We start from the raw sequence: 16,639 nt of genomic DNA, 5'->3' as shown, positions 1-16,639 counted from the left end.
GTGTTCCAGGTAAGATTGCAAAGATAAATCAATACATTTAATCACACACCCATTAAAAAAAGCACATAGAACACAGAACATAAAATACGTAGAATGACCGGGGGAAAAGTTATAATACAATTCGACTTGCCAACAGTGGGAACCAAAACCCAGAAAATCTTATAGTAGTAGAGTACGTCTGCTGTCTTTATTCAAGTATGTACACTTTACCATACGATATTCAGAGCAACACACATGGCAGTAAATGAAGTGTAGCCAGTACAGAGGCAGCCTGAGAAAGTGGAAGATACACGAGTACAGTGCGAAGTTCAGAATACACACATACAACAACATAATACAAAACATTATGGTAAAAGACGGAGACAGACAGTAGAAATGCAACATCAACAACCACAAAAATAAATATGTCAGGGTTATATCATACCGGTCACAACAGTCCCTGCTGTTACATACTACACACAGGTTTTGTCCTTAATTTTTAATCCTATATTGCCTCTTGATAAGTTTAATTGGAACCTTTGAGTGTATATTTAGCAATTTAGGGTTACAAAATGTAAGGAAAATAAACAAAAACAATGCAATTGCATATGGATTGAGCATTAAAGACCTCTGGGAGTGAGTGCCACATCAGTAACCCCGTTTAAAAAAGTTTTAAAAACCCAGCAATGACGACTAAATATAACACAAACTGATCAACAGTCAAAAACACAAAACGTAAACCATCTGAAAATCAAATTCCAACATGTGAAGGGCACATTTAGTCCCACAAGTGTGTAACAAAGCTCAAATTAGAGATATAAAACAACTGAATACTCTGTATAAAAATGTAAATGATCTATTTATTCGTTTAGGAGTACAAAGATAACCAAAACGCACAAGCCAAGCAGATATTCCAGCTTTTGTCAGTAAAACATTGCATGTGAGATCAAAATCAGCCAACACACAGCAGCTACCCTATTGCACATCGTCACAATGCAGAGCATTAATATGCATCTTACAGAGAAAACACACTTATACACACAAGATGAACGAATTACTGCATGAGACAGTAATATATTACACCCATAGAAAGAGTAACATAAAGAGAAGAAAGTAGAAACAAAGTCAAGAAGGCCGGTTGAGCAGTGCACTATATTAGCGTGAATCCATGACATGATACACTGATATATAATGGGCTTTTATTTGACCACAGCATTAAAAATTAATATTTACTTTGTAAAATCGTGACCGACATTTGACCTTACAGAGCTCAAACTGTTCTGCTGTCACACTCAAAATCAATAACTTCCACATTCATTAGTAAGAACCTGCCTGAGGCACTCACAAGGCACACCGCTTTCAAACAGGTACTGTAGTTAAACATCTGGGGACAGAAATCATATTCCAGTGCATTTTTATCTGGAGTAGCAGTACTTGGATAACAGTGTTGCTTTACCTCACAAATAACAGACTTCCTATTGTTATTGTTCATGAAAACTTGTAATATCCAGTTTACAAATCAACCAAAAGCATCTATAAACCAAATGTAGCCAATTCAAACTGAGGTAATCACCTCAATTTAGTTCTGTAACATGCAAAGGGTTGATAGTGTAACATTATCCTTTGAGGATCGTTCAAAGTGCAGTGTTACTTTGCATAATGAATCTGTTCTTTCAGTCCTGAGATTTAATCCACATTCTGAACGTATAGGTTTCCACGGCAGTGTAAACCACTTTATTTTCTTTTTACTATTTTCCTATTTCTTTCATTATAAACCAGATCCCTTCCCACTTCTCAAAAGCAATAAGAAAATGTGCATCATTGAACCATCACTCATGTAAACATAGACCTTCATAAACAAAATGCAGTTCTCTCTTCATCAAGGGAATAAGTTTGATTGAATCCATACTTTAGCATCATAGTGCAACTCGAGGTATAAACAACATTAAAGTCGTCAATAGCAGAATATTTAGACACAAAGAGGGAAAGTGGTACAAAAAAAAAAAATTGCAATTTTATGCCTATAAACACAAATATGCACACCTCTGTCACTATAATCCTTCAACAAATACAGGACTGTTTTTATTAATGGTTTCTAAAAAGCGTCAAAGTACATCTCCAAATAAAGGAAAATAAACCACATGAAAGCAGAAAAAATGCCATTAGAGTGTATAGTCTCAACCTGAGCCTGAATAGCATTATCTATTTACTGGTTTTCGACAAATGTTCATCTTTGCAGAACATCATAATCTCAAATTTGTTGTGCACTTTGGTTCTGGTTGAGTTTTTACATCAGTTGTCATTTCTACAGCTAACTTACCAGAAATTAAATACATATACAGAGACACGACAGCAACCTCTGGAGAAGGTAGTCCTGTCAAAAACACAGTGCACTTCAGCCCGATGATGAGACGTCTTAGTACCGCTCTTCATCGGGAGACCTTCAATGCGCCAGGTCAGTGTGACTGGAACTCAGGTCTCGTGACTTCCTTAGACGATTATTTCGTTCCTGATGGAAATGAAAAGAAAGAGACAATAAATGGACTCTCAAAATCTGTCATACCTTCCTGTAAAGAATCACTACAAGAAAATTGTATACTGTAGCTTTGTTTTGCAGTTTATTTTACATTTTATACAATTTAATACCATTATCAATTAACACGTTGAAAATTGCATTAGTTGACATTTTGCCAGGACACTGAGTTGTGGGTATCGGAGCAAAAAAGGCCAACAATCTATACTTTAAAGTAGGGAAGTAGCTATATTTGGCTGAAGGGTGTGACCTGAAAGAAGAAGTGCATTCTGATTCTAGAAAGATTGGACAAAAAAAAGAAAGTCTGTACGTTTTAACTGCTAAAATGTTATCAAACTTTTAGCAGTATGTTAGCATTCAGCTGCAAGGCTAACAGACGTGGACTCACAAAAATCTCTTAAATTAATTACCTTTTCATTACGTAGTATCCTTATTGGAAAAAGATCATGTGAAGTACTATTGCTGAGGTGCCTATACACTTCTCTTTAGACATTATAAATGCACTAGACAATGCATCAACTTTAAGATTGTTTCCTAAATTATGCTTATTTTGTAACCAAAGACCATCAGTGGTTACGAAGGATTTTAGCAAACACAATTAAATGTGTTAGTCTGTGAGATCTCACACATTCATTTTATTAATGTGTGTTAACATGGTAATAATGAAGCTGTGGATGTGTTGATAATAGATGCCCCCAAAAACAAAGAGTATGAGACTGAAAGACTGTAAAGTGCCAGACAGATGGGCCAGAAAAACAAAACGAAGAGAGCAGGAGGCACTGTGCGAGACCAAAAGGAACAGATATATTTAATATGGAGACAAGAGCAGATTGAATGAAAAACTGAAGAGAAAGCTGTCAAGAGAGAGCAGTGAAGGAAGTTGTCTTACTTTGAGTTCACCCACAGGTTTATCCGGCTCGTTGAGGACTCCAAGAGAGCTGGCCCTCTTCATGCTGCATCCGAGAGAGCCACATGCAAGCACATCAGTTAGGTCAAAGGCCAGGGGTGAAGGGTCACGGTGGGGTTTGTGGGATGGGAATGTGTGGGTTAAAATATGTTAATGCAACTTTCACTCAATGATGTTACCTTATAATGTGAACTGAGATAAAAACAGCACAGTGGAAACACATGCAATGACATACTGTGTGTTATATTAGTCATTCGCCATTTAGATTTTGACAAATCTCCCATTACTCACAAATAAATATTTTTATAGAGAACAAAATATGTTTAAATGTATAGTGCTAACATTACGGCTGAGATATGACAGTTCAGTCCGCTGTTTATCTTCTGATTTGTCACTTATTATTATGTAAAATGTGTCTGTATTTACTCACCCGCATGTTGTTTCGAGCCAGTTCTGTTTCTATTTTTCACAAACAAATTAATAAATGGCATGTAAATGTATTACACCAGTTTGACGATGTCAAAATGTCATTGATTTTCGGATTCCATATATATAAAACCAAACATGACATGCATGCTAGTTTGAATATGAAGGATGCAAAATTATTTACAAATAGTCTATATATATATATATTTTTTTTTTTAATGCTGTTTTCTTGTCCTTTTTGGAGATCGACAGGTAATAAATCATTCCTGTTTGAAAAGACATGAGGGTGAGTATATGGCAGAACGTTCATTTCTTGGTAAACTATTCCTTTAGGACTGAAAAGACTGGTTTTTATAACACTGTACAAAATTATACACAAAACAGACACAAAACAGGATCTGCAATGGACCGTTTTCACATTTTCAGGATTCTCAGATGCAGTTGTCGTCATAATTGGCTAAAATTTGTATACGTACAATGAACTGGAGACTAAAATAAATATTTTTTTGCCTTTCTATTCGCTGAAATAGCGAAATAAATAAACAAAATAAAATCCATGATAGGAAAAATATTGAGATATCATGGTGGTCAAAAAGGTAATATTACCCAAAGTATAGTGTTACAAATGTACATTCCTTTATAAAAAATAAAATAAAAAAAAATAAAAAAGATTATAATTTTTTTTCTACATTTACTATATTAACCACCGTGGAAATGTGTCATTCTGTGAAAAGGGTCACTTATAAAGGGAATTTCAAACAATAAAAAGATGACCTTTGCCAGGGTGTTGGTAGACAGAAGGTATAAGAAGATGGGAAGAAAGGTTAAAAAAAATTGGGTAACACAGCAAATGAGACCACAAGACAGAAAATGGAGGAAACAGGCATGCAGCAGACAGCAAATTTGCATGGAAATGTTTATTCAAAATGACACAAATGTACAACACAGCACAGAGAAATAAAAGTCCTCAAATAAAAAAACAGATCCAAGCAGACATAAAAATGCATCGAGAAAAGTCACCAAGCAAAAAAGCATAAAAGAGCAATCAAAATAACACTGGCCAGAAAATAAAGTTAAAATGCACGGAATAAATAAAAACAAATGCATTTTACAGGGTAAGGAGAGAAAGTTCGTCACATCTGGCAAATCAGATGCTACAGGAACCCCAGTAACAGACACAGGTGAGTTGACCTCAATACACTGCATCAAAATGTCACCCGTCACATTAAGATGTAAATTCAGGGTTAAGCAGGTTTGTGCATGTGCAAAAAATACAGTCCAGTTAATAAAGCAAGCAAATCCCTTCATCCACTTAAAACTGGGTGAGAGAGAAAGAGACTTTGCATATACCGGCAGAGGACTTTCCTCCAATATAACGTCATCACAATGTGCAAAAACCCATCTCCATGTAGTAAACCTTCTGCCTCTCCCACGTTAAAGAGATAATTCTATAAATCCCTTTTAAAAACCTTGAGATGGGAAAAAAACATTTTTTTTGGTGTCATCCAGTGTTAAAGAGTAATTCAGATTGGTACATTCACCTTAATTAACTTCAGCCGTTCCATATTTACAGTCCCAATGACCCTTTAAATTATTTTTAGAAAGTCTAATGACATAATTCCAGACAGATATCCGGTGATACAGATAATACTGTCCCTCTAGGATCCTAAACTCAGGTGCTCAGTCCTCCTCTTTGAGAACTACTTCAGAGTTTAGTTAAAACTCTAATCAAAAAATGAACACTGTCTTCCCAAAAGTCTGACTGAGCATTTCCCTTCCCTAGTTTTCAAACCACAAGTCAGTCTGCTATTCCAGTGTATGTTGTGTTTGAGGTTTAATGGTCACAGTGTCACGCACGCCTACCAGCCATCGTTTAGTCCGTAGTGGGAAGGTTTTGGGATATTGGAAAGGGGAGGTTTGGTCTGAGAATAGGGAGGGAAGTGGTGATAGTTACCCAGGATTTTTGGGTTCGTTTTCTCGTAAGCTGCCTCCTTTGAGCTTGCGGACCAGTTTCTCACTGCTGCGCCGGAGAGAGGCCCGCAGTTTACTAAAAGAACCGCTGCGCTTCAGTGAGCCCGAGCCGTCCTGCGAACAGAAAAGCTACAGCATCAAACCACATATGCTCATTTACATACTGCACATTAGTGAAAGAGGGCACCGCCCACTGACACATGCCCGTTACTTAGCACACACTCAGGCTCAGTGACCACTTACCTGGTTTTGTAAATATGGTCCTTGGGGTGTTAGATTTAAAGGGACAGTTCACCCAAAAATTTTAATTCCGCAAGTTCTTTGTTTCCAAACCATAACCCATAAGTCATATAGTTATATGATAAACATATGAAGCAATTCAGAAGACTTGGATTATTCCACGAGTCGTATGGGATACTTTTTTATGATCTTTTTAAAGCTTGAAAATGTTGGTTGCATGGACTTTCAATGGATAGACAAAAATAGTAAGAGAATATTAAAAATATCTTAATTTGTGTCCTTTAGAACAATACGAGGGTGAGTAAATGATGGCTACTTATTTTTTGGATGAACTATCCCTTTAAGGTTATTTCCACAATAATATTATGAACCATTTAACCTTTCACCACAAATAGCTAAATTCCAAAGCTTAAAAAAAATAAAACTGTATAGAGACTGCACTCACAAAACAGCAATTTCTGGCTAATGAGACATTTGATGAGCTGAGCATAACTAGAAAGATTTATTTTCACTACAGAAATTGAAATGCAAAAAAAAAAAATCCTTTTAAAAATCCTTTAAATCCCAAGATTTGAAATTTTCCCATGATCGTATGAACCCTGAAATATCTTTACCACAGTCTGTTCTGCTGCAGTCTCTTCTGCTGCGACCTCTCACCTTTGACCCCTGAGCCTGACTATTAATCCAGGAAAACGAGGAGGGGTTGATGGAGGGGGAAGGAAGGAGAGGGCTGAAGAAGATGCAACACTGACCCAGAAAAATCATGACCAACACCTCCATTAAAAAGACAAGCTGTTACAGCAGTCAGCCACAACACATCCAACATCAGACTTCAATATTTGACCAGAAAAACACACACATATGCATTCAAAAACAGATGAAGAGAAAGAGCACACAGGCAGAGGCTGTGGTGAGCAAAGTCAGTTTTATTAGAAGTTATGAAAGACACAAGATGCAGCAACACACCAGAGAACATGTTAGTAGGAGAACGAAAACAAGAGCATCAGATTCTACAGACATGCGTCTATTCGTCCCATCTCTTCCCTCGCTTTCCTCTCACCTACCCCCATCTCCCTCTCTAGTGTTCTACTATATACAAGTGGTCACAATAACGGTCAATATGAAATGTTTGAAAAAGTGTGTGGAAAGCAAGACTTGGTCTATACAGAAGCTGAACAACACAACCATGCCACATTAATGCACTGTACAGGAAGTGTGTGAGAGACATAGCATTACAGGGCTCACGTTCAGACAGAGCAGGTCAGAGTTCAAATGGCTGCCAGCACTACAAGACATCAAGGGGAACCAATGAGAACTAAGTATCACCGGCCCTTCAGCGTGAACCAATGCTAACTTCAATACAAGGGAAGCTCTGTTCAAAGCATTTGTGGCTTAATGGTGATTTGCACCGTATAAGTCTCATTCCTCAATTTATTTTGTGTTTTATTTAGTACAGCGAATATGCTTTTTCACATAACACATTTTTATATATAGTCCACAAGACTATAGTCATTTTCATAAAATAAGCTATATTCTGCTGTTATTCTATTGTTTTGTCTTCAGACTTGTGCCGGTACTATTGGGGAAAAAAAAATAAAAATAAATTATATATACACACTTTTTAAAACTTATAAGATGTATAAGTTTTAATCAGTTATATTGAACATGTTTATAAACTGTCAGGAAGCTTGACAATTTACTGCATTATTGTAACCATGATTTACACTTTTTTTTTTTTTTTGAGGAAAGAGATTAAATAATTTAATCATAATTGACATTATGACAAAAATGCTCTTGAGTTTAATTTGTATTGAACCCAGAATATTGCTTTTATGGAGGATGTATTGTATGTTAAGCACAGACATTAGAGTAGGCTTTGTTTTAATTATCTTTAATATCTACTGTGTCCAAGGTTTATTCTCAGGGTCTGTCTTCAATTAAAGATTCAGCTCATGTCGTTCCAAATGTGCGTGTATCTTCTTGTTACACAGCTCTTTTATACAGACTTGGAATATAATGCAAGACATGGACTATTTTGTATGGTAGCTTGACAGATATGGTCAATATCAAGAAAAAATCTACTTGTGTGGAGAAAAACAACAGCAAATAGGTTTGGAACAACATGAGGGTGAGCAAATAATGACAGAATTTTCATTCTAGGATGAACTATTGCTCAAACACCAAAGCAGCTGTATTGAGACAATATAGCTGAGATGAAAATTCCAGTCAGTGTTACAGATGGGAAGAAAAATGGAGGATAGTCCCTCTGGAGTAATTGAGCAGGAAAAAAAGAGTGTTTACTAGGAGAGAGAGCCGTATACAGTACGAGCTCTACGGGAAGTTAATTAGAGACACAAAGACATAGTGGCAGCTTACATCCTAGATGAACAGACAAACAGTTAAAGAGGCCAACAGACAAGAAGAGATCTCTCTACTGACATATTACAGAGTGACAGATTATTATAGCACTGCAAGATAGAAGAGAAACTTAGTTAAGCTTTGACGAGAAGGAAAGGCCAAGGATCTTGGCTGGTCGGGCTTGCTTTAGCCCACATATGTCCACAGGAGGAGGAGGAGGAGGAGAAGAAGGAAAGGTGCCGTTCGGAGAGAGGAGATGAAAAACAGCAAAGCTGGAGAGGGGGGTGAGGAGGGCGTCCGTCATGCAGAAGGTAAGTTCAACAACCACAACAAGGCATCTGGAGTTACACCTGCCAACCACACGAGAAAGAGAGAGAGAGAGCAATGCAAGAGAAGGCAGAGTAAGTACACAAGGAGGAGAGAGAGTTTATAGAGACAGAGGAACAGAGACAAAATGTTATATTATTACGGAGGCTGAAATTGAAAGTACAGACAATGAAAGAGACAGAAAAAAAGAGATATAAGAAGCGAAACAAAAGATGGGATGGCAGTAACGACTAAAACATACTGTACGCAATCAAATAAACACAAATGCTCAAATTCATTGGATTCTAAAATGTGCCAGTACACACTTGTCTTCTATCTGTATTTTCTGAGTATTGCCACAAGGGGGGTGCTATAGCAGTAGAGCAAGCTGTCGTCTTCTATAGTAGGGGTCACCAAACTTGATCCTGGAGGGCCGGTGTCCTGCAGAGTTTAGCTCCAATTTGCCTCAACGCACTTACCTGGAAGTTTCAAGTACACCTAGTAAGACCTTGAGTAGCTGGTTCAGGTGTGTTCAATTAGGGTTGGAGCTAAACTCTGCAGGACACTGGGCGAGTCTGATGACCCCTGTTCTATAGTCTGTTTACTCTTCTAGGTCAACTACTGTGATGGTGAAGTAACAGTTCTTGCGGAGGAAGTTTGATGTTTAATATGAGTGAATACTTCCCACAAAAAGCAGCAGTTCGAACAGAGTTTTGCAGGAACAAGCCTTAAACCCAGTGTTTTTGCTCTTACAGTTCCATTGTCCTGAAAGCGTTAGTTCACCCAAAATTGAAAATTCTGTCATTAATTACTCACCCTCACGTCGTTCCTAGCCCTTAAGACCTTTTTTCATCTTCGGAACACAAATTAAGATTTTTTTGATGAAATCCGAGCGCTTTCTGACCTTCCACAGAGAGCAACGCAACTGACATGTTCGAGGCCCAGAAAGATAGTAAGAACATTGTTAAAATAGTCCATGTGACATCAGTGGTTCAACCTTAAAAATTAATGACTTTATTCAATAATTTCTTCTCTTCCATGCGTCTTCAACACGCATTCACGATATACCACGACGGCATAAAATTACAGTTAAACCACTGATGTCACATGGATTATTTTAACGATGTCCTTACTACGTTTCTGGGCCTTGAACATGTCAGTTACATTGCTGTCTATGCAGGCTCTCAGAAAGCTCTTGGATTTGTGTTCGGAAGATGAATGAAGGTCTTACAGGTTTGGAACGACAAAAGGGTGAGTAATTTTCATTTTGGGGGAACTAACCCTTGAAGTCAATGGGTATTTTGAATGATTTTTTGTAAAATCCCTGAAACAAGGTCTGCGGTCAACACAAGCTCAATAGGCTAGATTTTCACATTTTACTGTATAACATAAAATACACCTATAAAATGCCATTCGTGCTGTTTTTGGGTGTCTTGAAAAATATGGTTGGTAAGTAGCGAAATAAGACTACAGAGATTGTCTGGGAAATTAAATGTCATGATGCTAAAAAAGTAAATTCATCTACTCAATAGTCTTTTACAGCCTCTTTGTGTTTACACTTGCACCCTTGCAAGCTATTCAAATGCAAGTTCCCAACTTGCAGAGTTTAAATAAAGATATAAAGAGTTGTCAGAAGCTTAGTGATGGTGATGTTAAAAGCTGTATGACCATGGTCTAGTTAATTTATAACCTAACTGTAGCTTTTCACTTCTGGCAATTCAATTTAAGCTTGAAAGTCGTGTTTATTTGTCAAGATGCTCTTAAAAAAAACATGTAAGAATCGTAAAATTTTCAAATTACAAATTTTCTGCAATAATTCAAAAGCAAATGAAAAAAAAAAATGAGATCAGCTTTTTGTCCAGGGAACCAGAGAGATGGTAACTTCCGATTCCAACAAAGTTGTGTTTACAAGTTCCCGGCTGATAAATGTGCCTTTGAGGATGATACTGAACTGTATTTGCCAGGTTTTTGGCATTGCTCTTTATTCAAAGGTTGTTACTGCAAAAAATGGTACCATGCATTTGCAATTTGCTACATTCGTGTTTGCATTTGCAAATGTTAAGTCAGGAGGGAACATGTAAATGGGTATTAAAATTAGCTCATCTTGAATATACTGCTCAGAAGAACCAATGCTAGACAATAAACAAGGCATAAAAAAGCAACTAAAAGCTGGAACAAAACAATTATGCAAAAGAAAGCAATTCTTGTGCCGCTATGATCACACATGGGATCATGTGCTTGTTTTGAAGAAAATGGCCGACCGAAATAAATTCAGCATAGTAGATTTATTTAGAGAGTTTTCCATGAGCCCATTCCATCAACCTTGGTCACGGTCTAAAAATGGCACACTATCAACCCTGAGGACCCATTGATTTGTTGATATTGAAGTTGATTATGGACCTCAGATTTGATTGGAAGAGGCATATGAATAGATAAGGACAATAGCATGAAAACGGGCAGGCAAGAGGTAGAAAGCAAGAGGATATTTTACAAACACGCATTCACAAATAGGATTAGAGCAAGCATTCAATGAGACAAATCAGAAAAACACACACGGAGTACAGAACACACAGCCCACGCCAACATGTGATTGACCCCAACATGTACGTCAATGTGAGATTTTGCGGATCATATGCTGTGTGTTTATGTAAGAAAAACAAATGCATGTTTGCAAAAGAGATTTAGACAGTCTAATACTACAGTATATTGTGAAGTCCTGAGCCATATGTGTGTGAGAGAAAGAAACAAGGACATGTAAGCAAGAAAGACAGAAAAGGGAAATTCAGGTGAATGAGGTCACAGCCAAACCAGCTTGATGGGAGCTGCCCACAATCTGAGTTGGGTGGGTTCTCGCCAGGGGGGATGCTGATTGGTTGTCTTGGCACTATGGTTACTGTTGCTACAGCAGCATAAAAGTTGTGACTCAGAATTGCAGAGAGACTACAGCAGAGGTGTGATGGTCAAAACAGCAGCTACAAAACATCTGCCTTAGAGGAGAAGAGTTCATATTCATCTAATGAACTGTTATAAAGAAAAAGTTAATGAATAAATTCTGTTTAGGTTTATGACGAGTCACATCATTTAGTGATCATTAAACTTGTGGAATATTTTTAAACAATTCATTGTATGTGGCACAAAATTTATTGTTAATAAAGGGCGTTTAAAAAAAGACAGCAACTGCATGCATTTAAATTTTTTCATTAAAATGCAGGTATATCAATAATTAATTTTTACTCTACGTTTTTCATATATATACACACACATATATTTACTATAAATTCAACTACTTAACTTATGTAAATGAAACATTATCAAACATTTATATTCTTGAATATATAAAGTTTATGTATACAGTACACTACCACTTAAAAGCTTGGACACACCTCTTACAATAATAATACAAAATTATAACAGAATATTAAATGTAATGATATAAAAAATAATGTAATTATTATTATTGCTACTATTATACATATTAACATGATAATAAACAGAATCGGAAAATTAACTACAAGCATTTCTGCATAAGACTTTAAATCAAAGAGTTTGAATATCTTACATAAATTCAGGTGTCTCCAAAGTGTCTCCAAACTGGTAGTGTATTATATATAAAGGAATGTATAAAAAGTATGTACTAACAGTATGTACAATGTTAATTCAGGGTTGAAAGGGTTAATAGGGTTTCAAGTCAGGCTACTATAAAGCACTAGAGGCAAACAGATCAGACACTCAGCATGAGGACTATGACTGCAACAATGTATGGAGTCAAAAAGTATAAAGAGTAACACTATTTGAACCTCAGAAACACAGGCCTGAAAATGCCCTCTTGAGGGTCTTTCCACATGCCATTCTTAGGTTTGTGAGAGTAACAGTGCTGAACTGACTTTGGTTACTTTTATACTTTTGATACTAAACCCCATACAAGTCACTGCTACCAATCAATAGTCCTCTAATTATATGAGACAATATAATTATCTGCATCTAATTTCAGGTTTGATCTGCTTCCAGTGATTCACGTTCCCGTTTCAAATTAACCGTTTGATCAATGCACTGGCACAGACGCAAATGCATTATTCTTCATGTAATCTAATTCTGGATGTGAGGCGGGGTGGATATATTCAGAGGCCTATGAGGAGCTTAATTGTGTCCTGTCTGGTCAGAATTACAAGCCACTATCCTTTCACTGTATATTTCTAACTGCCAGGACTCAAGAGACCCACGGGGCACTGTAGTGTGTGTGAGGCTGGGCGGTGTGTACTGTACTTACCCCGTTCCACTCCACACTCATACTCACTTCCTCTCCTCCGTCAGGGCCGCTTTCGTACTTCACCGTGTCAGAAGTCAGGCTCTCATGGCTCCGCTGCTTCTCTCGTACTTCAGGGTCTCCCAGCACCTCCGCCACACGCTGCTTATGTGCCGTGTCCAGACCCTGCAGGAAAAGAGGCAAGACAACACGCTGAAAATCAACAAATATAACCTGAAATCCTAAAAGTGGTACAGATTATTTTTTATGATATTTATATGGCACTTTTTGTCCCTTTTTTAAGCTATATATCACCACACGTTTGTTGTATAGAAAAGGCATTTTAAACATTTAAAATAAAGTGATATTTCACACATTTTATAATAAATAAATAAAGAAAGAATAATAAGTTAAATAGTGACAATAAAATATACTACTGCTGAAAAAAAGTTTGGAATTATTAAGATTTTTTAAGAAAGAAAAGATTTTTGAAAGAAGTCTTTTTCCCAGCAAGGATAAATTTATTTATTTAAAAAACCCTGTAAATTACAAATATTATAACATTGTGATATTATTATAACATTGTGTGTATACTGCTCAATGTTGAAAACATTTGTGCTCTTTCATATTTTTGTGGAAACACTGACATACCACCATTCAAAGTCTTTAATTTAAAAAAAAAATGAATACTTTTATTTAGCAAGGCAGTAAAAGAGCTTTATAATGTTACAATAAATTATACAACAAATGCTGTTCATTGAACTTTCTATTCATCAAAGAATACTGACGCAGTAATAGGAACCATTAATAATAATTGAGCACCAATAAAAATAATAATAACTATTGTTGCCATCATAGGAATAAATTACATTTTTAAATATATTGAAATAAAACGTCAATTTCGTCATTTCACAATATTACTGGATACTAATATAGGAAAATCCAGGAAACTCTCATTAAGGAAAATACTGATTAACATAATTGCAAACAAATGAGCTTTGTAACTGTAAAAGCATTACAGGAAGCTTTAAACACCTGGTTGCATGCCTAGCTAAACCTTTATGATGCATTAATAAAGATCTATTGAATCGTAAGGAACATGTTTCAATTCACGGTTCACCTGTTTATATCTGACCAACAGACCCCCCAGACACACACACCTGCTTTCTGGAGCGCAGAGCTGCCTCCTCCAGAGTCTCTGCAGCCTCAAACTTGCCCTGTCTCCTGTAGAGAGCTCCAAGATTCTTCAGCGTGGTCGTGACAGTTGGGCTGCAGGCGGTAAAGGTCAGACAGGAAAACACTTCATTGTGATGCTGCAGCGGTAACACTGCACAAACAAATGTGTATATTTGTATCAATGTATGCAGCAAATGAGGAAATATCTGACCTGTCGACTTTACAGGCCTTGTACCAGCCACCATACTCTCCAAACGGAGAACCATCCTTCTGCTTGCCCTGAAACAAAGCAAGCACAAATACCAATACTCTCAATACTACAATTATTTGACATTTATCTGACACGATTGTCTGACATTAACAGATTACCAGCAAATTACTAAACTACTATTCTATTGTGCTGCTTGATCTGTTCTCACCTTGCTTTGTTCTTCTCTCTCCTCTGCATGCATCCAGATGGGCTTATTTTCGTCTGCAGGGGGAAACCAACGACATAAAAACAGCATCAGTTGAAGCCCAAGTCCAAACATAGACACACACACCATTAGGTTCAATATAATGAGTGATGGTGTTCTAGTGCCTGAGGTGATCAGTGAGTTCACTGACAGAAACAGTGGGAGCTTTTAGCTTCCCAACTGATCAACATCTTTACCTGTCAATGTGTGTGTGAATGAGCAAGTGAGAGAAAGAAAGAGCATACTAGTGCAAAAGTGCCTCAAAGTGTGCAAGCATTAGGGATGGCTGATATAAATATTTTCTTGATATTTTTAGTCTTCTGGCATGAATACATTTCAATATTTATATTGTATTTGAACTGAAATTGCTTAAGAGAGACATTTTCCTACACAAACATACAGCTAATTAAATGTAATAAATCAATCAATCAATTTATATATTATATATAATGTTCACATTGCTATTTACTTCAAGTTTATAATTTAGTTATAGGCACTAATATAACACTGTACAGTAATAATACACAGCAATATTCACATATATATACAATATGCAATATTAAAACATATTAAATTATATTAAACCATTTCTGGCTGAGCACTCTCAAGTGATCTCATGATTATAAAATTAATCTAATGAGCAAATCTTTAGGAAACATAATGGCCAGATATTGCCATTTTTACAATGATGATTAACTTTATACTACCAGCAACATCATTACACATATAATGAATAAAAACATAATTCCCATCTCTACAGAGCATGTGAAGCTTCACTATAACATTGTGTGTGACTTTCAGTGTCCTTAGATGAGCTGCTGCTGACGACAAAGTCTGTGAGCTTTAATTTTGAGTAGACTATTATAGAGCAAATTAAAATACCCTATAGAGAACAACATAAAAAGATATTCTGAAAACGCTTGGGTCAGGAAAAAACACACACGTACCATCTACAGAGCCAAACTCTCTCTCATGGGCTCTGGTGAGGATCTCTTTATACAGAGTCTCTGCCTGCTTAAACTTCCCCTGCTTCAGATAGCATGACGCCTGAGAACGAGAACAAATGGGTCATTAATAAGGATGCACTTACTTGAATATTTTTAGTAGATAATCACATATTTATTGATTTTATTATGTGCAGAAAAATGTTGATATACACTATCAATACACTATAATAAATGCACCTAATTAATTAGAAATAAACCAGTGCTTGTGCTTGTTTGCAGTTAGTGTTAATTTGAACAGTAATCATCTGATGGCTATCAGTGGCTGATACATTGGCACATCTAATCATAACCAGCAGAAAGCCGAAACCTCAGTCTGCTGAAAGATGTCTGAATCTGAGCAGGCGTATTTACTCTAAAAGCTTCTTCCATTACACTAAAAGCTGAATGATCCATATCTGATGTGTACAATCTGCTGAGACGACAGAAATCCTGCAGCAAATAACACCGCGGACACCACACCATATGGTTGCAAATTAAACAAAAGCTGACCAGTCAGAAAATCATTTCAAAACGAACCTGTTGTATTGTAATGGGATATTTGATTGCCAAGTAAGACAATCTGTAGGTTTTGTTTTCTCTAAACATACTCAGGAATACATATGTCCACAGATGTCTGTTTGTTTAAATGAATGTAGAGTGTGAAGTGTGAGTGTGTTTGTACCAGGTTGTTTTTGGTCTTGGCCACATTGGGGTCGTCAGGGCCCAGTTTGGTCTGGTAGATCTCCAGGGCCCTCTGGTAGTAGTACTCCACCTCTTCATACTTGCCTTGGTTCTGACACAGCAAGGCCAGATTATTCAGCTGCTTGGCAACATCAGGGTGGTCCTTCCCCAACACCTGACACACCAAAACAAACACACCCCAAATTATTCAGCTGCTTTAGACATTATCAGTCTTACACTGATTGAAGCAGTTTACACCCACCCACCCACAGACGGGATTACCAGGTTATATCTATTACTTAAAATAGCCACTCTGAAGGGCCATTCAACTATTTTTTTGCATTCCACTTTCCATTGTTTTTCTATGCAAACACGCAC

At 36.8% G+C, this 16,639-nt stretch overlaps 1 protein-coding gene across 4 annotated transcripts in view; it reads right to left on the bottom strand.

Annotated features, from left to right (window-relative positions):
• Nucleotides 1-161: 161 nt before the first annotated feature.
• The window catches only part of LOC306883871 (kinesin light chain 1-like), a 38,364-nt gene continuing 21,886 nt past the window's right edge, over nucleotides 162-16,639 (bottom strand). The window contains exons 9-17 of one of the 4 annotated variants that reach the window (XM_079439362.1): nucleotides 16,263-16,436; nucleotides 15,542-15,641; nucleotides 14,559-14,611; nucleotides 14,351-14,418; nucleotides 14,124-14,232; nucleotides 13,015-13,149; nucleotides 5,800-5,930; nucleotides 3,402-3,465; nucleotides 162-2,488 (exon numbers count right to left, since the gene is read on the bottom strand). In XM_079439362.1, the coding sequence (XP_079295488.1) occupies nucleotides 2,423-2,488; nucleotides 3,402-3,465; nucleotides 5,800-5,930; nucleotides 13,015-13,149; nucleotides 14,124-14,232; nucleotides 14,351-14,418; nucleotides 14,559-14,611; nucleotides 15,542-15,641; nucleotides 16,263-16,436 (900 nt within the window). In that variant the 3' untranslated portion in view covers nucleotides 162-2,422. Of the gene's footprint in view, nucleotides 2,489-3,401; nucleotides 3,466-5,799; nucleotides 5,931-6,962; nucleotides 8,765-12,987; nucleotides 13,150-14,123; nucleotides 14,233-14,350; nucleotides 14,419-14,558; nucleotides 14,612-15,541; nucleotides 15,642-16,262; nucleotides 16,437-16,639 lie in introns of those variants that run through there. The other 3 variants (XM_079439361.1, XM_079439363.1, XM_079439364.1) reach the window with 3 other exon arrangements.

The sequence above is a fragment of the Barbus barbus genome (genome assembly GCF_936440315.1).
Source record: "Barbus barbus genome assembly, chromosome: 18".
NCBI lineage: Eukaryota > Metazoa > Chordata > Actinopteri > Cypriniformes > Cyprinidae > Barbus > Barbus barbus.
This window is presented reverse-complemented; position numbering and strand designations above follow the sequence as displayed.